Below are 22,699 nucleotides of genomic sequence, written 5' to 3'. Positions count from 1 at the left end.
GAAAAATTCATATTCGTCTCTCCGTGTCCAGTATGCCATGCGACTTGTGGAGCGCAGAATCTGATTTGCTTTTCTACAGTTTGCAACTGTAAGTAATTCTCCAGATGTAAATAGGCAGGGTGTCAAATGCAAAAACAAAACTGGGATAAATATGAGCTATCGTTTGAAAAAAAAACAAATTAGTTCACAGGTGTGCAGACAAAAGGGTAATTAATCCTCTGCCATCTGCATTGTGGTTCTGGTGTATTTGTGTGAAGACAGATTAAGCATAGATTTGATTTAGGTTATCCTGGTTGGAGGTGACAAAGCAACAGCAGATACATAACGAAGCACCGCACAGCCATTAATCCTGCTTTTACTTCGTGAAATCCTCAAGCTACTTTCAGTTATTTGGAAGGAGATTTTTATCAAGTCGTAATGAGTCACAAAGTTACTTCACCCATCACGCCTGATGATTAGTTTGAGACTGAAGATGAATGTGGTGTCAAAACGGCTTACAAGTCGCATTATTCATTTACATGCGTGCAATTTTGTAGAGTTTCATTTATATTCTGCATCGTCCCACCGCAACCAACCAGTCTACGTGGATCGGCTGTGGCCAAGTCTGTGCACTGCGTGGTGACCAGCTGCTTTCTTCAGAGACTCATGTAACAGTAGCCTGCTGCATAATTGTTCCAAAGTACTTTCTGCACTGTTAAAATAGACATCGTAAAACGAGGGCATTACAATAGTATTACTGGAACAAATGACAGTTAGATTTGGATGTGATTTTTATTTACTGGCTGGGTGAAGCCAGAATGGCCTAATTAAAATAATATAGCTACGGTAGGCCATCATCTGATTAGAACTATTGATGCATTAATGTGTGGTCATCTCTTTAATGTGGCAGCTGGTAAAGGTGGAGCGAATTGTAACTACTTTGATTTGGCTAAATACAACTTAATAGAGCATAGTTTATTCGTTGATTCATCATTTGTATTGAGAATCTGAATCTGCAAAGTAGCTTAAGTCGTAACTACTATTGTACAATAGTTACCTCTGAGATGTAGTTGACGAGAAGTATAAAGTGACACAAAATGGAAATACTCGAGTAAATCAGACTACAAGTACCTAGTAACTGTACTGTTCTTAAGTGCAGTACTTGAGTAGCCTAGATGTACTTTGTTACATTCCACCGCTGCTAGAACAAGAGCAAAACTTGTTTTCAAGAGCACACCGTTTATAGATCAAGCCTCTAACCAGATTAATGCATTTAACTTTAAAATGTACTAAATCTTTTTCGACAAAAAAGGAGAAAAAAATATACTTAAAAATGCTCCTAACAATATGCAATGGTTCCAAAAAGTATGACATGTAGCCTACATAAGTGGTAAAAATGTTGAATTATCTTTTCACCTTTATCTCAATATGAATTGCACTGGTGTGTTTTTTTCAGTACAAACTTTTCTGTATTAAAGTTTCAAATTGACTGTCACTTAAAAGTACCTTTTTCTCTCTTGTTAGTCACAAAACAGTTTTTAGCTGTATATTTACAATGTTTTGTTACGGGCCTTCACTTATTCACAGGCGTGCACTAGTCATAGTAATTGTATAATGACAGCAACAACAAAAAAAGGAAATCACCTGAATGAGGTCATTTTGTTGTGCAGGGAAACACTGCAATAAAAGGCTTTAACACACGAACTCCCCTCCTTTCCTCTTCCATGCTTAATATATCATTTCAGCACAATAATGAGCTTCAACCAGCCATTCTCAGGTACGAGGGATTGTACGTAACGTTAGTGCAGAACCGAGTGAGAGGGATGGGGAAAAAACTTCACAGAGCAAAGAGAATACATAGATCAATGGGGAGACACACTAATCAGGTCCCTCACGATGATGTCGATTCTTTTTCATGTTAAAAATTCATTGTCGCTTTTGTCGTGTTCCCTTCTGAATGCCTTAATTAATTAAATGCATTAATAAATTAAAAAGCAGTCTTTAATCTCTATCAAGATTTTGTATTCATAATTACAAAAGCATAAAGGGCTGCCTGTCATTGTGTTCACCTTCTTACTTATTCAAGCTGAGGATACACCTGAGCCAACACATACATTCAAAGCAGGGAAGAGGAAAACGGGAAGAAAAACTGGGTTGCCATATGGAAATGTGCATCTTTCAGAACAAGTTGCAAAACAGATTGGGGAAAGTTTGTGCTGCATCTTTCTTGACAAAGTTATACAAAAGATTTGAAAACACAAGATCAGGAAGCTTGTTTTTTTCCCTTCTTCTGAGTGATTTTTGTTTTGCAGTGAATTAATTGTGTACGACCAGGCGTTCTACTAGCGTACATTTTGGGCCCCAGAGGCACAGCAAAGACTGCGTCATGGAATTAACATTTCCTGGCTCCTCACAACATAGTCCCACATTGTGAGGAAATCCACCATTTGGAGAAAAAAAACAAAAGTGTGACAAAAACACAAAGAACAACGTTGCTATTTAGAGGTTTGGGCCGGATAAGCAAAAACCCATCACAATTTGAGCCATCGGCTTTTGTCTCGTTGCAAGAATTATGTGTGCTTTTCCTCCTCCTCTCTGAATGGCAGGATTAGTTCCATGTGAATTTAAAAAGTCTCATCAAAATATCATCTCCGGTTCCTTTTTTTGCAAATTGTTAACCCTCTATGTGACACAGCTAATCAGCAATGGCTCTTAAAAGCTTTCTGATAAGAAACCTACACTCAGTATCCACTTTATTCCAATACAACTGTCCTCCCAGACAGTCTACAATCATCATTGCCTATGATGTTGATTTTGTCAGAGCAGGTATTAATTACACTACATATTTCAGCAGTTAAGTCAGTGAAGGTGATCTACTGGACTGCAATATATTGAGAGGCATTTAGAATATTCTACCCCTTTAACTATGACATCAATAATCAACAATTTAATTTACACTTTCCAATATTGTCACCAAAATAGGCCACACCTAACTAAGGGGCCACTGAGTGTGTTCTTAAAGAATCACTTTGTGTTTGGATTTCAAAGTAAAACGCCACAAAGGTTTCACATTTTTCTTGTCAAATCAAATTGCTCAAAATAAACCCACTCTTTATAGATAAGTGTGCCGTGTACTATTAGAAGATTATCTCTCGTCCGAGCAGATAGACACATAAACTTTTAAAACTGTCAAAAGCTTCTTTTTTTTTTTAAAGGACATCTTAGCATCTGATTATTCATTTGTATTCAAAAGCATCCTCCATCAGAAGTGACTGCGGGGTCCAGCATTTCTCTGTAAAAACCCCTCTAAAAGACAGTGGCAAAATGATTTCCCTCGAGGTCACATGTGCATAGCAAAGTGAATGAAGGGGAATAATTCAAGAGCGGAATCATTGTTGATACTTTAGCAGCTGAATGACTTTAAATACTAAAAAGATTATGTCGCATAATGCTGTTTTCAAGGTCAGGCTTATGAAAGGTTTGTCACCATGCTGGTTGACTTCACATCACTTAATGATCTCACATATATTACTCTTGCTGCACATTTTGTGTAAAAGCCTCGAAATATAATGCCTTGTGTATGGGTCTCTGAGCAATTATAGAACAATTGCTGACATTGCTATGAGTTTGCATGCATATTGTTCTCTCCAGAATCATGGTAAAGTATTGCCATACTTAGATTTTTCTTGTATTTCAAGTATCTTAATAAGCCAAACCAAAATATACAGCTTCACCACAACACATTGGCGCAAACCTGTGTGTAATAAACAGAGGGAATTTTAATGCCAGTAATTTGAGTTTAATGGCAGCAAAATGGCACAACATCAACAAGTTATGTGTTCAGCGATCACACATGCTGACGACGTTGCTGCTTCATATGCTTAGATGAATTTATTGGCTGTCAAGTATAACTAGTGTTGCCACAGTGCCAGGAGTTTTACTCCATTGCCAATAATAACTTTAAAATGAAATGACACTGTCAAACCTCGATGCGATTTCGATAAATCAGCTCATCTTTAATCTGTGAAACTGTATTTTTACTGCAGGTGTTTCTAAATCACAATTAGTATCAGATCTCAGTTCTTCTTCCACCGCTGCCCCTCAGGCAAGATGTAGACATTCACAGTCTGAATTTCAGACTGTGAATTCTTTATTGTACACTAACAGATGTATGCCACATTTCCCAGTGTTCCTGAATGCAGCACAAGTCTCCCACACTCCAGCAAACGCTTAAAATCAAACTGTCATTCGAGTCGACAGACAACCAGGCACCTGCAGGAAAGATGTGTGCAGAGGAAGCTTCGGTTTGACATGTGCTCTTAACTTTAGTAAGTGGCTTCTTTCACTTTATTCTGCAGTCTTCATTTACATAATTAAATCATTTCCTCACAGCAATGCTACTTGAAGGTCAAGTTTGCCAGCTCTAGTTGCATAATGACTATGCTTACTGAAATGTAAAACGATGAGCGTGTCGGATACAAGTCTGATACAAGTATTGAAAATACTGACTGGTGACATGGATAATAACATGACGGAATGATCGGTATCATCGCTGCGTCTGCAAACTTCAGATGGCATGCTAAATGTCAGTATGATTTCCGGAACACGCTCAAACACGCGATCATTTTGCAGAGCGTAAAGTATCTCAGAAGCACATAACGTGAGCTAATGGAGATTTAGAATTCTGCCGAACTGCCATGACGTAGTGGGGTACCTAAATCGACCAAAGCCATAATTAATGTTTTAGTGCACCTGTGCTTTTCTTGGCTTGACAAACAAAAAAGAATGCTTTACGTTATTCTTATTATTTATATGTTGTGTGTATGGACGTGGCTATATATCATGAGCACCTTATAATATAGAGAAAAATAAAACAACGCATAAACACACACAACACTAAAAGCGGCTTCATGGATTAATATTCAACTGTATTTCCAGACCCATGAGTCCATATAAAAACAAATACAACAAAAAATAAACAAATACAATACGAGGACACCAAGACGCAGGTATAATCATTGCAGTTCAAAAGTAATTTTAGTTCATTGCAGGGCAACTTTATTTGGGTTTCAGTACATTTTAAAAGAATTAAGAATATTGTGTGCACGCACTATTTGTTGCCCTTTTTATACAACAGCTTGTGCATACCATCAGTACTTGAGTACAAGTGTGTTGTTGAAGTATTTATCTCAGTTGAGCTGCATGAGTTCACTTTCTGGTTGAAATTACTATTTGATGTTCAGTTGAAGTTGCAGGCCCATTCAGGGACTGCCGTTCTAGTGGAATACGCCAGTACTGCTGACATTCTTCCTCATCTAATGTCATCTTTCAGATGACTTTTTGTCTTGTCCTTTTTATCATCAACTGTAAATTCATCCCAAAACCAGAGATAGTTTCATTTGTAATTTCTTCTGTCCAAGAAGAAGAGTTGATTGTCAAATATACAAACTACAACATATATACAATTTGCTCTGTGGTGGTAAAACAAATAAAATAAATGTTACTGCCTTATCCACAGACATTTTAATCTTGACAATGGCACACTGATTGTTTTTGAGGGTATCTAATATTAAATAATATTTCTTTAAATCTCTCGTCTTTATGTTTTTCACCATAATTTGAGATACGACAATCAAGAACTTAATTCTAGTTTAATTTAGTTTTTGTTGTGTGCAGTGGTGGTGGTACTGCATATGAATGGGAGGTTTGGGAGTAGGGATGCACGATATGAGGAAAATATGTGATAAGGTTGATAGATAGACATTAATAACTTTTGCCTTTCTGCTGCTTTCAGTATTACTGAGTATTACTGCTGAAATACACCAAGTGGCTTGTTGAGTAAAAAAAATAAAACATTCTTTTATTGAACAAATACTATAATTGCATGTAGGCAAATACAGAAAGTGTTAACTATTGAAGCACAGTGCTCCCTCTGCTTAGTCCCCATGATGCCTGGTCAGGAATAAAACATGGTAGGGAAGTGTGCAATGTTGTAGAAGGGCTGTTGCAAAATCTGCAACACTGAAATATAGTGACGTTGCTGTTATATCTATAAATTCAGATCCTGTTCTGATTTATTTATTTTTTTAAACTCTATTTATGTTTGTATAAGAGTAGCTCACAGTTGGAGTAAAATCCTAAAGATTACTCTCCCAACCTGAAGGCCACAGTGGTTCTCCGACACGCTTGGAAAGGGAGGGGTGAGCGCGTATTAATTGGTTGCAATCTGCAGCACACCAGTAGATGCCACTAAATCTCACACACTGTTCCTTTAAAGCAGGAGTCATTTTGGAAAAGGAGGAAATAGAACATCCTGAAAAATGCTGCTGTTCAGATTCTTTCTGAAACAGACATATTATATTTCCTCTTTTTTATGGGCAAACAACCAAATACTCAGGATTTGTTTTCACTCGGCAAGTCAATCTCATTGTGATGATTTAAGTGTACTCCCAAAAAAAACTCTTCAAGAAGGGTGTAAAGGGTGTACTCTGAGAAAATGTCTGTCTAAACTGAGCCTTCAATATTGTATTTCTCTGTCTATGCATGCACTGCCTATAGTCGTCTCACCGGGTATACATTTTTCTTTATTAAATGAAATTATCGAACACTAGCTGCATAGTGAGAATTTACCATCCCGTAAAATCAAACACAGCGAGAGCCAAATAATTCTGTGAGAGACAGAAACTGAGAAGAGGGATCAAATATAAAAAATAAACATAAAAGAATCGTCCCACATCACTTGAATGTGAGGCTTTCGTGAGAATGCAGAAAACAAACTAACGGTTGTTTGTCTGCTCGGCGACTAAACCAGGAGATATCTTTGTGTTTGATTTTCATGTTTTCTCTAGATCTGTCTCCTCCGAATAAAGGATTGTGGCTACTGAGCTGACCCATGCATAACTGAAGCCAACAAAGCTATTCACAAATAAATCCCTGGGATTCTTACCAAAGCTCACGGTTTGATCTTTGCCATGGAAACACATGACTATTTGAAGTGCGTTTCGTGGAGGAAACAGTTTGGGACTTCTTTGTTCTGTACTTTGTGTTTGAACAGAATCATGTACATTTTTCTCCATTTTATTGCTGAAAAAAATCCATTGATATGACTGTCCATATTATCAAATATTGCACACACACATAGAAATAGATCTGATACATGCCAGAAAAGAGTGGACACAATACAGTCCACTGCCAACTTGCGTGACAAGACTAAGCATGTCTTTGTCATGTGTACATCACAGATGAACCTTCCATTAAAGGCCTCCCTCCCTCTTACTTCCCGCCCCAGCCTTAAAACAGAGCCTTGAAGGTGCATGGCTTCCTTACCTCGTCCTGAAGTTAGCCGGGTGTGGATGGCCGTCATACAAAGATAAAAAGTCGTATTCCTCCTCCACAGCGAAAGATTGAAAAACTATATGAATCCTGCTCCCCTCCTCGGCAACAATCACCCAGGTACAGTTCGCTCCATTTGGATATCCATACGGAAACCCGGGGCTTTCTAGCGTCCCATTCCTCCCTCCTTTTAAAGTGCCTCCGCAAGTATGGATAAAACCTGGAAAGAAAGGAAAACACACAGTCATTATCAAAGGCACAGCGAGACAGAAACAATAAAATGCTCTTTAATACATGGAAGAAAATGAGTAAATTGTAGAGATCCTTGCAGAAAATGAATTATACTTTGCCTGGTGCAGCAATAAATAAACAGAATGGCTCTAAAACTTTTAAATAGGCCTGTACAGATGCTATTCAAAGTAACATTTGTATTGTAACTGTGCACCCTGTAAAGTCCAGGTGCAATATGTCTTCAACTGAGAACAAATTGTTTGTAAAAATCCATATTGTTCTCAGCTGGCAGAACCTAAGAGGGAAATCTGGCAACAAGCTGCAGAGCCACGTTTTGTGTTTCCATTTACTTCTTTAGTTCCTATTCTAAAGAACAAAGAACAGAAATACTGCTGTCATTATGGAAGAAAATGCATAACTGAGGGCTACAGTGATGTTTTTGGAATGGTATATCGAACACAAAGCTATTGATTACTGCCCAAGTGGGTGAGAAAGCCGCCAGAGACGAGCAACAAGCAAGGTCTTTCAATTTTGTGCCACTAGCCCTTAACACTGCACTTTCACTGCCCACACAACTTAGATCTTTGCACCTTGCTGCACTGGTTTGCTGAAAACCAATACCCTTGACACATTAGGTTAAGCATTATACTATCATTCTCAAACTGCAATAATCTGATCGCTTGGCTAACCTTTTGTGGTGTTAATGTGAATGAGCAAATGGGCCACAGCTAAGGAACTGTAACTCAAACACATAAAGAAGCATAATCTGTCTCACTCACGCACAGACCTTTACAATACACCTTTGCTCACACAATCACAGCTACTCTTTCACATCTCCACATCCAGCATACGCCCTCCCACACTTAAAATGTCTAATTGTCTCATGAAATGCAAACTTAATTAAGATGCATGGTTTACCCCCCACACACAATTTACTCCTAGTGTAATTAGCGTTTCACACTTAGGTAGGTAAAGGATGTTTTGCAGAGTGTTGGCCATACATACGCACTGCAGTATGTGGAAACAAGCAAAACACAGAGATCACTCTGCAGCTATGCAACTGAAATGGCTTCGAACTACGAAAACAGTGGTAATTTATCCTGATGATATGCACGCCTTCTTATACAAACTGATGTTAGCAAACAAAATGTTTAACTCTGAGATAAACTGACAATTCATTTCCCTCTTGTCAAGCTGTTTCATTAGTTTTGGACAAAGCCTTCCAGCTGTTTATATTTCACAAAAAACAACTCTGTTATCACAAATATGATAATTCTGTGGAACATTTTTCCACAATCTTTACATCTTGCAATACCTTCAGGATATTATCCTCACAGGGTTCCTGACCCAGAGTCCCTGGCAGTATGCCCCTGAGACCTATATCCAGTGATCTAGTGGCCTGCCCTTCTTATAGATCCAGTTATGGATACGGTATATCTCATGCCCGTAAAGGTTTATTATGTGTCACCTGGTGATAAGCTGCTGCTCTCCATTCAGTGTGTGTGTGGGGGGGATGTTGCCATGGTTTGTTGCATGCCTAAGTTGCAAATATTCTTACCATTCAGCCATCAGGGTAATCATCATCAGATTTGCAGAATTGATGCGCTGCCTACAGGGGCAACATGATCCAACCTGTGACATGGTGCATGATTGCTGCCTTCAAGTGCTCTCAGGAATATCGGGTTTACCAGGAAAGCCCTCGTCACTGATCGAACAAAGTTGTCCGTATGACTGTAAAAGTGTGGATGTGTAATTGCAGTTTGACCAACAGCTCCTGTGATATCAGTTATTGCTTAGTGGTTGTACATACGGGTGTTGTCGCATGTTTCTATTTTCACGCATACTTTAATGAACTGAAATAGAGTCCACCTGTTGTGTATGGCCCACGTTGCCACCAACATGTTTTTGTGGCAGCTTTTGCTTGTGTTGCCAACTAAAAGCAGTTTGACACGGTGTATGTGTTCGACAGATTAAAAGAGAAGTCAGAGCTAATGAAGAGCACTAGAAGAGCAGATCAAACGCCCACACCGACTATTAAAAATGGCCTTGAAGAAAAAAAGGTTTGACGAAAATATATTCATGACTGAAAAAGAGCCCACCTGCAGTTGCTGCTGTAGATATGCAGTTTATACTTAATTCACTTCAGTAGAAGCAGAAGGATCCAATCATTATGAGCACAGAAATGCACAACAACACACTATTTGATTACTGATGTACAGCTTCAGTCTATTGTTTATCTTGGGAAGTCACCGCTTCCATTTTCATGAGCGTGATCATGAAAACATTTTTCAAAATGTTACATCACGGCCATGACCATGGGATGATGCAATTGCACTAAATAGCAGTAACGCTGGCAGCAACAAAGATGTATTCTGTGAAATTTTACAAGGAGTGCTACTCGGCAGGAAACAGTTGTATAACGTCTTCTATCTCTCTGGAGGGAGCTTTCTGAGGTCTGAAAAAAACATCATAATGTCGTCAAGGTTATCTCGGTTCGGGCTTTACAGTCTAACTGTAGGTGTGCATTTAAGAAGCAGGTAGGTTCTGATGAAAGATGCTATTCAGACGCATTCTGAGAAGTGAACTGAGAGCTTAATCCAGACAGGAGACTATAAATCAGGAGATCTCTTTGAATTTGATTTTGAGTCCCCTTATTTTATGAAAATGGTGATATTAAATTGCTGGAATAACCCTTCAAATGCTGCAACAGAATGATTACGACCAAAGCTTTCCTTGATTTGATGGGTGAGACTGTTAAAACAGCCAAGGAAAAACTACATGAGACATGCAGTTTGAATCACTGCTGCATAACCATGAGCGCAAGTCAAATAAACTATAGTCTTGAGTTGTGAAGAGGTTACCACAGAACAACTTAACCCTTGGGCAACCCTGGCTGAGGATATCGACGGAGCACAGAGAGAAGCCCCTCAACCTTGTGTGGGGCTCAGAAGCCACACACTCTTGTTTCAGATTCATTCGTTTTTATCCCCTGTAGAGGAAATTAGTAACCATAGCCTGCACACAGCACTGGTATTTAAAGAAAGATATAAACAGGAACATAACAACAACAACCCAAGTCTATTAAAGTGTGCCGAGGCCATTTGAAGCAGTTATGACTGATGGCACAAAACGGCTCCTAAAGTTTTTCACAGATCGGTGTATCTGCAGGAGGAGGAGGGCGAAGCTTGAGCTGAGCGACTGGACGAGGACGTGTGGTCTGCGAGGGGTGGCAGTGTCAACGAGAGCTGGCAGATTGGGAGTGGAGAGGCCAATTATTTCAGGAGCTTGTTTCAATTGGTGAGGGTGAGCATGGTGGAATAGCAGGTGCCACAGTTACAGGAGGACAGGCTTCAATGATGCTTCAGTGCCTAAGTTTGTGCTCAGTTTTTTGTCCGTGATGATGCAGATGTACTCTCCACCATCTCCACTGGCTGGCCGTTGATGAAAGTGTGGCGAAAAGGGGCGGTGAGTTTATTGCGGGTGTCAAAGATGAGCTCCTTTGTCTTGGTGAAATTGAGGAGGAGGTGACTCTCTGTGCACCGCGAGGCGAGTATGCTTCCTCATCAGAATGTTTGAAGTATTCTGTGATGCAAGAGGGGCTGAGGCAGTCACAGAGTGTGTAAAGGGACTCGGAACACATTCTTGTGGATCTCCGATGTTGACGCCAATGAAGGGGGATGTAGTGGTACCCACCCTGATGGCCTGGGGTTTGTCACTGAGGAACCTGTGGATCCAGCGGATTGCTGATCATCAGATGCCGTTGAATAGTATTATAGGCAGAGCTAAACATCTTTAAACAGGACCCTGGCAGAGTAGCCGGGGGAGTCCAGGCGTTAGGGGGGAGAATGTGAAGGAGGCATGCCACAGCTTCCTCTGTCCCTCTCTTGGCCACTCTCATGTGTCAGCCAGGATATCAGAACAACAGCAAGGATAGTCCCAAATAGGGCTCTATTAGTCCCTGAAATATTTCAGTGTTTGTCAAGCATTAGATAACTTATGTTGAGAGTAATGCTGTTTGTGTGAAACAGTGCTTAGCAGTGTTTGTGTGGCTGATTGTTCTGATGCCCTGAAGACGACGGAAGAGATGCTCATTGCAGAGATATTCATTTCCCTCTTTCTCCTTCTGAGATCTATGTATTCCTTTCATCCTTCAGTATCACCGTCTCATCGTCTAACTCAACTTTCTTATTATATGCCTATTCAGCCAATTGCCCCCCCTTGTTTTTCCTATTATTTCCATAAAATATCCATCATGGATTACAATCCCCCCCCCCACCTCCACAAGAACTGCATCTTTAAAAAGAAGATTGTTGTAATCATTCATCTTCAACAGAAAAACTGAGGGAAAACAACACGATGTGCTTAACTGTGCAGGATAGCGCACATGCATTAAATCCCTTTACCACTTACACGTACAGTTTTTTTGAATTCCACGGTCATCCCTTGCCTGCTTCCGACCTCTATCATCGCTTCAATTGTGAAACGCACTCCCCGGGGTTTTCTCCGACCCCGTGTGTTAGCGCCGTGCTGCAACACCGACCGTAAATTGTGATGAGAAACCAAATTAACAACATGCTGTGATTGCACAGTGGGGAAAATGCGGTTCAGAAATATGAATCAGTATCATAATGCACAAGTCTGGAAAAAAGACGGGCATCAGCAGGCAGCCATGCTGGCTGACAGACAGCTCAAGAACAGTCCCAGCTGCTCCTCAAATAGTTACATTTACCCCTGGCCTTTCTGATATGCACACAAATACTCGATTTTCACCGCACCTTTGATGCTTGTACCCAATTGTTATGCTTGCCGAGCAAAACGCAGAGAGCAAAAATGCAGTTGTCTCCAACCTTGATGAGATTTATGAGGGGATTTGTCTCTTTGTCAGTTTGAATTGAATGTGTGCATGTTTGTGTGTGATTACATGCATACTTATATGTGTTGTTGGCCTTGCAGAGCTTTTCACTAATGCAAAGGGTGAAACAAGACTACTGACTGTGATTATCTCTTCCTTGCTCAGTGAATACAGAGGTTTTGAGCAGAATGAGCCAGGTAATGAACCGCAGTGCCGTACGCACTGTAGAAGGAGAATAAGATTGATTTTGAAAAGAAAATACATTGTGCGTCATATATTGATAACATAATTTGTTGCAGGCTAAATACATTATTTAAGGTTGATGAGAGACAACGCTTTGGCTTTCCAGTGCATGAGCAAGCGTCGGAAGGGACAAGTGCCCCCTAAAGAAGTAAACTGCCAACACGTTGTCCTCCAACATTAACGTAGATTTGTGGCTGGGGCATGAAGAGAAATGATTATGTGCAGTAGAGAGCGTGGAGGGAGGAGTCATTTACTGCCATCCAAATTATTATGAGTGACAAACAGCCCATTGGGTAATGGATGATTGCTGATGGGTATGAAAGATTGCCCATCCCAATCGACTATTTTTGAACAGAGCATGATTAAACGGGCTTGGAAAATAAACATTCACAGTATGACCCGCTCCCTTCAGGTAATTGCTTCAGGATCTCACAGGGCAGATTTAACTGGTAGACAAACTCTTTTCTTCCCTCTGCCAGTGAAACTGTTGAATTCTGAGGAAAGACTGCAGCACTTGCGTGGTTTGGCAAATTTATGTTCCATTTGCTACATTGTCCTTAAACTGTATTGAATTTATCTGCCGTCTATTGTGCAGCGTTTGTCTTTTATCGACTGTCTATTCTCCTGAGTTTATGTGGCAGCCGGCAACTCCAAAACAATTTTTTCTTATCTAATCTTATCTTATCTAACAAAGCCCTGTGGCTTTGTGCAATCAGAGTAATATTGAAATGAAAGTCTTTGTGCCTTGATTAATGGCGTTCAATGTACTGGCAATAAAATAAATGTTGTAGCGTCCCCCTTTGGCACCAGTCAACTTCATGCATTAATGGAACAACAATGTATATATTTCTCAGTATGGCATTAAGATTGTGAATGAAAGACGTTTTGTTGTTGGGTTCTTCCTAAGTAACATTTCTAAACATTGCAATGTGTAGAAAAACAAAACAGCGAGAGGACATCAGCTGCAGGGCTCTATGTAAGGACATTCGGCGAGGTCTATTGGACACTGTAAATGCACTACCCAGGTCTGCAGTGGCAGGAGAAAGGATACTGCAACGTGAAATTGTTCCATTAGGTCACATTGGGTCATTTGGCAGATGCTTTCGACCCAAGTGACTTACATTTTGTACACATACATCTGGAACAATTTGGGGTCGGTTGTCTTGCTCAAGGACACTTCAACAAATGGACAAGAAGGGCCCGGGATTGAGCCGCCCTATGACTAATCGCCAACTTGCTCTACCACCTGAGCTACTGCCACACCAGACACGATATATCACTTTGTAATCATACCCCTGGTGTTATTGCAGGCAATGTGAGCCCGTGTCACGCTCCGAGCCAAAAGAAAGTAGAGCAGAGGTGGACACACTCATGAGATGTTTCTGTTTCAAGGGCAATTACACTTCCTTTGATTTAAAAAGCTGAACATGTCAGTGCTTCCTACTGCACAGTGGTATAATTCATGCATATACATAGTTATTATTTACTGTATTATTACTACTTCTTATGAACCAAAGCCTGCCAGCTAAATAGCTAATCCAGAATCTAGACAAACAGTGTTATATAGATAACACGCCCCTACACCTTGTGCATTGTGTTGCTGAAATGTACCCTACAAGGGAAATGGAAATAATAAGGAACATATAGATACCTCTAAATAAATAGTATGTCTCGTATAATAGTGACATTATGAGGATGCTGGGGTCAGCTGGATGACTCAATGCAAATACTCGTGATGTGTATGCATACACAACAATTTCAATAAATCAATGCATGATGAACTGAATGACTAAACAATACTAAAATGCATAATTTCAGAGTTTTAGAAAGAACTGAGCCTTGCTTTGAACCACACTTGGACCACCAGTTGATGTATGCAAAAAAAGTGTTTTGCCTTCACCCTTCATACATCACAATATCGTTCTTCAAACAAATCCTGAGCCCAATATCCACAACCCTACTGAGCTATGCGCTTTCAAGCTCCTCTTCTTGATTTATTTTTGGCATGTATTATTTTCTCTCTGCTTGATTCTCCATTTCCTTGCGATTGACTGTGGTGCACGCTTAGTCAAGGACACCTCTTCTTCCGGGTGGCATTTCATCATTGTTCATGATGATGGCCTATCGCAAACAGGGGGAGGCAACAGCTGCACCCCTAGCAATCAAAGTTAAAGTACAAAAAACAACCTGCATTGATTTGCACCTGACTTTAAAGGTGAGTCAGCCAATATAGAGATATCCAACAGTGATGCCTGGTTACAGCACACCGACTGGAAAGATAGAGCCCTTACCAAGCACAACAAAGGTCAACAAACATCCCGGCTTTATTTGCTGTAAAGTATCCACACCTCTTACAAAACACAACAAAGAGAAACAGTAGTGTAGAGCGAAGACACTCCCTTGAGTATTGATTTATACTGTCCAGAAAGAGGAAATTTGAGTTAAAGCGTTTTTGAACATAACCATTGATCAGAGGAAATGTGCAAGGCAGTAAAAAATGACACCTTTTGTTACTTTTCTGCTGTCATCCCTTCAGATCATGAATCTTCAGGGTCCGCCCCGTTTCAAATCAGAGCCGCTGCAGCACTTAGGTGTTACATTTGCCGGTAATTTGCTTTTTAGAAATCCAAGCTTTTTTTCTTAGATCTATGGCGACCTGTACTCCGAGCAACAGACATAAAATATGGAGGCGAGAGAAAATAAGTTTTCATCAGCACAACCAGGAATACAACAATGATGACTGCAAGGATTCAGGCAGCAACCTTAGCGGACAGAAATCTGAATTTGATGTCCTCAGAGAGAAGGGGTTTTATCTGCATGGCTGTGCTGCACCCTCACAACTCACACTGATAGAATGTGCATTATCGCAGCCCCTCACTATGGTTGTCTGCATGCTTGATGAAAGGGAAATGGGCTCCATACAACAGAAACAGAAAAAGGGCTTTCTGGAGAATGACTATTGCCTCATGAGTGTGTCACTGCAATTTGGAAAAGGGCTCTGAAATATTCCATTTGGTGGTTTTAAATTGCCAACCACTGAGGTGAGAAATAGTCAAATCAAATACACTGCCACACTGAGACACAGCTGGCACAAAACAAATACACACAGCAAACACACACCGTTGCACAAGGAAATAACAGAAGTTGTGCGTCTGAATAGCCAAGTGTAATAACTGTTTTCCAGTGTCTGCATGCTGCTGGTGCTTTACCCACTTCCCAGCAGATACAGTATTTTATGGCTAGACACCAATACCTCCTCAAAGTGCTTCTGAGCCATATTGCACCTGATGCCAGGCTACCACTGAGGGAGCTGCTGTACAACAGGAAACTGGGCGCCAACAATGCATTATAGGACGCCTGTCTCTCTGCCATCCAATCTTCCAAAGAGACAATAACATCAACACTTCGCTTTCCCCGAAAAAGGAAAAGAGAGACAGAACAAGAATCTGTCTATTTCTATCGAAAGACAAAAACAGAAGCTGAAACAATACCCAACTGTTTCACTTTCCAAATACAAAACATCTTCTTCCACTTAACAGCCTGCTCACATAGTGAGGACGTGTTTTTCAAAGCACCACATGGAACTCGCTTGAAACTCAATCACAAACTTGCAAACCGCCTCTTTACCATTTAGCTGGCTGCAGATTCTCCAGAAAATTGTTGCACCAGATCTTTACATGCCACCACGCTCCATCTCCGGGAAAGAAAAGTAATGGTGGCGGGAGTTTACGTGCAGACGGAGACATGTGGATCTCACCACCCACAGGCAAAATGCATTTGCATGTGTTTTAGGAGTTTCCCATCAAACATTTGTATGACCTGTTAGATCACATGAATGGATAAGAATTGAACATTACTTTGTCACGCCAACCTGCAGCATATACTAAATACTTCAAATTCGGTTTGTGGCTGTAAAACACCAAAAGGTTTTGTGAATCAATTATACTAATTATATTAATAAAAAAAACTGATATGGAAAATGATTATTGTTTATTAGTAGTAATGGCACTACTTATTCTGCCAATCATTTTCTCTACTAATTGATCATTTTGTCTCCAAAAAGTCAAATAATTGTGAAAAATATTTTATAATTTGGCAGAGCCCAAAATGATCTCTTCAAAAGTCTTGTCAGTCTCATTTTATTCAACCAACAGTCCAAAAGCATCATCCTCTGCATCATCCCCTTGTTTAGTTTTTTTCCCCTCACAAATGAATGTATATTAGACCCTCGTCCTTCCCCCTCCAAAGAGAAGGGGGAGACAGAGGACACACAAGGGCCCCCCAAGAAGTGTGAGCTATATAGTAGCTATTACTTTACCATCTATGGCAAGGCTTTTAGATTGCACAGGTTGTACTGGAAGTGCAGGTCCAAAAATGTCACTGCAGTTTAATAATATTGTCTGGCAGCGTCTTCGTCTCAGTGACACTATCTGTCCTTGATAATGCTCTTATGACCAAAATTAGACTTGGTTTTAAACTGAAACGGAAAAAAGATGAATGGATAAGTGGCTTGATAAATGCAGCTCCACAGGCCGGGGCTAAAGGCCATTTCACACAGCACCTAAAGATCTAGTCAATAACTAGTCAATCGATTACTTTGTGTTTTTTTCACGTGTTGAAAATACGCTGCATGTGGGATCCCATTAACGTTGCTTTATTCCATACAGAAGAGGCCAAGCCAATTGTTGAATTCACAGCAATGTGAAGAAATCAATAATTTCCGACGCTGCTGATCTGAGAGCCTCTCACAGGCAACCAAGAGCTTGTGGTTTACTTTCTAACGAGATGGAATGCGCAGTGCTTCCTCCTCAACACTGATAGCAACGTGGTGTAGTTGAGAGTCTGAACATGTATCTGTTAAGCTATCCACACCTACCATTTTAATTGCTGTGAAATTTGCTGTGGAATCACAGCAGCCGCCGCTAAGCAGTCTACCTCCTCAATTACCTTCACATCACCCCACTTTGTTTCCACGGCCATGCTTCGACCCTGCCTGCTCTCCTGCCACATGTCAAAAATCCAGCCTATTGCCACAGAGACAACCAAGAACAGCAGTGGGCACTGCAGGGGGAAGATTCATGAAATTACATGAGCAACAGGTTGTACAGTCAATAATGCTGGAAATATGGTGTACTGTGGATGCATTAATGGAACAAAAATATCCAACGGTATCACTATGATTGGGCTTCAATGAACACATTTAATTTCCCTCCTACTAATTAATTAGTTAACACTTGTGCTGTTGCATAAATACATCTCACCTACAATGTATTTGCAAATGTCTCCCTTGGCAGTTTTTGTTCGATTTGAACCACTGCATGGATAAGGCCAAATACATGAATACATGAATACATTATTATCAGTCGACACCTTGAAAGCTCCACCTAAGGTGCAGAAGACAGTCCACCTTGAATCTGTAGCCTTGACTCTGGAAGCAGCCGCTCCTCAGCCTATTACACTTAATCTCAGCAAACGGTGAGCTACTTTTCTTCCTGAAGACAAGATATTGCCAATCTGTCTCCCTCAAGAGTACTGCTTATATTAAAACTGACACCTGAGGAGAACTGACTTAATCAGAACCAGCAAACTATATCCGACCTTTGCGGGAACCTGTCAGCAACATCTCAGAGCCTGGCCCAGGCCTAAAGCCACGGGCGAGAGGCCCGTGGGTGAACTGAGTGTTACTTTAGTACACCACTAGGGCTATCCAGTGAGATGTCAGCACTAAAAGAGGCATCAGGAATCCGAGGAGTCAAACTGTTACTGTTCCAGGTTCCTGTATCCTGGGAAATTGGATATTGTTCCCTCCAGTTACATATAACCTTTATTTAACTATTAACACTCACATTAAGATTAAAACCTCTTTTATAAGTGAAACCTAGCCAAGAAAGTGTCAAATAGCAACATCCAACACATAACAGGACAACAACATCAAATCACAGCGGCAACAATAGATGCAGCAAAATACATCACATCAACAAGGTCACATGTTTGTTATTTAATTGAAGCAAATGCAGTGACCACTTCCACTTCTAAGTTAAACTCATCTAAAGAGAAAAGGGTCTTTAGTTTGAGCCTGGCCTGCAGATCTTTTCAGGAATGAGGACTGTAGTGGAACAGGCTTGTGCTCACAGAAACTGGTTCCAGTTGAACTCAGGTAATTTCTTCTACTGTTGTGGAGGTCAAGAACCTGAGGGGCAGTGGGATAATGCCGCAAAGTCCCTGTAGATAGGGCATAATTACACGGACAAATTGTAATCCTGATTAGCTCCAGCAGCCTTTCCAGCCTATTTGCATAATCACATTGAGAGAAAGTCTTCATCAAGGGCTCAGTGGCCAGATTACTGTCTGTGCAGAACCCTACTGATTACCAGCAATTAGTGACTGGCTTAAATAGAGTTTTTTTTTAAATCACAAATAGGCGTATACATTTTAACAAATTATAGAAGTTTTTTTGGAGAAATACAGTGTAATCACAAGAAACAGCTGGACAATTATTAACGATCTGTTCACTGTCATTAATCGTCGGCTGTCATTTGACGTGCTGATGTCAGCGCGGGAATCAGGCCAGTGCCTGGGTGTCTGTTTGTCCTCTCCTGTGGTGTCCCTCCAACTTCCCATGACGATCATGTCCCCTCCTGCTTTTCATTATCAGGTCACTGCTAGGACTGTCCTGTATAAAGACTGAAACTGGATATTTGAATAAATTCCGATCTGCAAAGTACCATTTGAAATGGATATAAAGATAAAGTAGCGCGCATCAGTTTCAATGAGAAATATTCGAATGACCATGAACATTAAAGGGCAGATCAAGCTGTGGCCATAACATTGTCTCTGCTCTCTCACATGATATTATCCTCCGCTTACACAAGCATGTATCATAAGACTGGGGCGCTCTCTGCTTTGTGACTCTTTCATTATTGTGGACTTGACTGATTGTCGTCCAGTTGATGGATGGAGTGGGATCTTCATGGGGGAAAAAAATGGCAAGCACAGCTGTTGTGCCCAAGAGAAGATACAGCAAAGTGCTCAGTATCAGTGTTGATGAATTCAGTTTGTATTTGACCCAGGTCTTTTGCTCTATTTCAACAACAACAAAAAACTGTTCCTGCAACTTTGCTTCTTAAATTATTGTCTGTGTCAAGCTGTTTTTTAAGTTCCCGGAGGATTATGTGACACAGTTTGCAGTGGATGTCCTCAGATGTTTGGTGGTGGACTGCCGCAATGAGAACATATAATTATTTTAGTCAAACATCACTGTGCAGTTTAATTAATTACAAAAGTAAGTTGCTAAATGTCACTAAATGCCACTTTATAATATGGAGTGCCAAGAATCAGACAGGTGACTGAGATAACTTTGTGAACTGCGCACCACCCACGCACATGAATCCAAAAATAATCTAACATGAAAAAGCACCTCGAGCAAAGCTGTGTTGTACAAAGTTTGCTTGATAGAGGCTTTTTTCTTTTACAGCATCATTATCTTAGCAGCAGAAGTGAGTCACAAGCCAGATCTCTATCTTTTTACTTCTGCAAACATTGTGTCACCTGTCAGAACAGGAGAACTACAGGTGTTCCACGGTTCCTCCTGCTCGCCTTGGTCGGTGTCACTATTTCCTCTGCTCTTTTCCAAGAGGAGACCCAGGCCTCTTCCTCATCCTCCTCAACAATCTATGGCTGGCTGGCTCACTAATAAGTAACAGAACTAGGAGGATTGGCAGCGGCCTCGAGGTTTGACATTGCCACAATGTGGGTGGTGAAGAAACAGCACTGGGCCTGACTCTGCTCGGCTCCACTTGGCTCATTCTTGGTGGGCGCTGCTACTCTGAATGCTGCACATCTCATCCACCCCCAATAGACAGACACGAGAATTACTCACAGGGTGAACAATCTGCATGTAAATTGATATCTGTGAGTGCCCATACTCAGACAGCCAAACATGCATTTAACAGATAAACTGCCATGAAAAGTCCCTGAATACACACACATGTGCTCGTACACGCAAACACATCGAGAAGAAAAACATTTTGAGGGGTGGAATTGGATTTGCCTTTTTTCCTTTGGCTTTAATTACAGTTGGAAATGAGAATTTAACACAGCGAATGTAACATCACAGAGCTTGTATGATACGCAAAGACAGAGTAACACACACACAAACACACACACACACACACACCTATGCACAGTTGTATAATCCACATGTAACTTGCATTGCAAGAGAGCAACAAATTGTTTATTAAATGTCCTCTAAATGCTGTTTAAAATGTCAGTGGAAAATGGATGAGCATATGCTGATTGCAGAGTGGTAAATAAGCAACAATTGCTTGAACAGATTTTTTTTCAGTCATTTTAAAAACTGTTTAAAGTGGCATTTCAGGAGCAATGAAACTGTCATCGGTCTGCATGAATGTAGCTGATGCATATAAGAAATAAAATGGAATCAGCGGTTACCTCACCAGCTAGAGCGATTATTTAAATGGAAAGACCCCGAGAAAGAGCCACTAGAATACTAACAAGGCCACCTTACACCTGCCTGCACTGGCAAGTCCGATAAACACTTGTCGACAAATTGGTTCCACACTACTAATTGCCTCGGCCCCTTGAAACTGTAACGTTTCTGGGGAGACGTTGGTCTGACGCAAATCCCACATAAATACTTGAAAACTCGACCCAGAAAAGAGGAAAAAACGCGAAGAGCTCTCTAGCCTAAACAAATAAGATTGTCTTTTACATCCTATAGGCAATCTGCAGTGCATGCACTTGCGCCTAAACATGTCACTAGCTAGCCTACTAAGCAAAGCAGCTCACGTCGGCTATTATAAGACGCGTAGGTTACCGCAAGAGTGTCAAAGCCTGCATTGAGCGCCAAACTGGTGAAATGCGTCCCATAGAAACTCTATCCAGTAAACCGTGGTAGCCTATTTTGCGCACGTCTGTAACGTTCCAGCTTTTGATTTCTCGCACGCACGCATGCACGCACGCCTGCACACAAACACACACGCACACACACACACACACACAGTGGCACACCAAGCGCATCAGAAAACACAGAGGCTTGCTGCAGTGGCTCGTACCTTTCACACAAGTGAACATCAGCGAAAAGATGAGATTCCAAAAAACAATTCCCGTCCTAATCCGCATCGTTTTGGCTTGAACAAAGTCCCCTCGGCCACATTTAACGCATCTCCTGTTGAAAACGTCCCGTAGTTCAATAGATCCGTCGTAGTATCCGTCTCTGTAAATCCCCTTCATGTTCACAACTAACACATGTAACCTACAGCCTGTGTTTTCCTTCTGTTTGGTTGAAGTAGAGTCCCGTTCCCTGGTCAGAGGAGAAACAGGCAGAGCCGCCCGCCGCTATGTCAGCTGATGGGAGAGAAGTGAGCAAGACTGAATTTTAGAAGAGGACCACGGCAACCTGGACGAGGGCTCAACCATCTCTGCTGAGAGGGGCATCAAGTGTGAGCATCTCTGGTGGCGCGCTCTTGCGTCTGCCGTTCAACATCTTTCCTTTTTAATCCCTGTTAACCGGCTGAGGGCAGAGAGGAGTCTAGCTTTGACTGCTGCCTTTATCGATCAGCATTTGAACCACGCAGAGTGAGCGAGAATAGGTGGCGGGGAGGGGGTGGTGGTGTAGCAGCGAGGAAGAGAGAGAGAGAGAGAGAGAGAGAGAGAGAGAGAGAGAGAGAGAGAGAGAGAGAGAGAGAGAGAGAGAGAGAGGGATCGTCCTGTGTAAGTATGATGTGGTTGATGTGTGGCTAACAAATCACGAAGTGGGAACAGTGAGGTGTGGGTGGCCAAGGGAGGAGGAGGCACGTCTTTATGGGAAGACTGTAAATCCCGAGGAAGAAATGAACTCTGTTAATGACAGCATGTGGTTTATGTGTGAGAGAGGGGGGTGGGGGGGTGGGGTGTTAGGTGACTCTCAGACAGGCAGCATCCCGTCCCACGAGCTGATGAAAGAAATTCGTTTGGTAGGCAATCCTACCATAACTCTGATTTTCATTTTGGAGATCGAGCGGAGCTGTTATCGGGAGTGATGGGGACCGGGCAATTTGCAAT

The 22,699-nt window shown here is 41.2% G+C and overlaps 1 protein-coding gene across 1 annotated transcript in view; it reads right to left on the bottom strand.

Moving 5' to 3' along the window:
- Nucleotides 1–21,889, bottom strand: part of LOC306781607 (CUB and sushi domain-containing protein 3-like) — a gene marked incomplete at both ends in the record, with an annotated part of 193,213 nt that extends 171,324 nt beyond the window's left edge. The window contains 2 exons of the mRNA XM_079274535.1: nucleotides 7,306–7,531; nucleotides 21,712–21,889. Of these exons, the coding sequence (XP_079130661.1) occupies nucleotides 7,306–7,531; nucleotides 21,712–21,889 (404 nt within the window). The remainder of the gene's footprint in view (nucleotides 1–7,305; nucleotides 7,532–21,711) is intronic.
- Nucleotides 21,890–22,699: the final 810 nt, after the last annotated feature.

The sequence above is a fragment of the Melanostigma gelatinosum genome (genome assembly GCF_949748355.1).
Source record: "Melanostigma gelatinosum genome assembly, chromosome: 9".
Taxonomy (NCBI): Eukaryota; Metazoa; Chordata; class Actinopteri; order Perciformes; family Zoarcidae; genus Melanostigma; species Melanostigma gelatinosum.
This window is presented reverse-complemented; position numbering and strand designations above follow the sequence as displayed.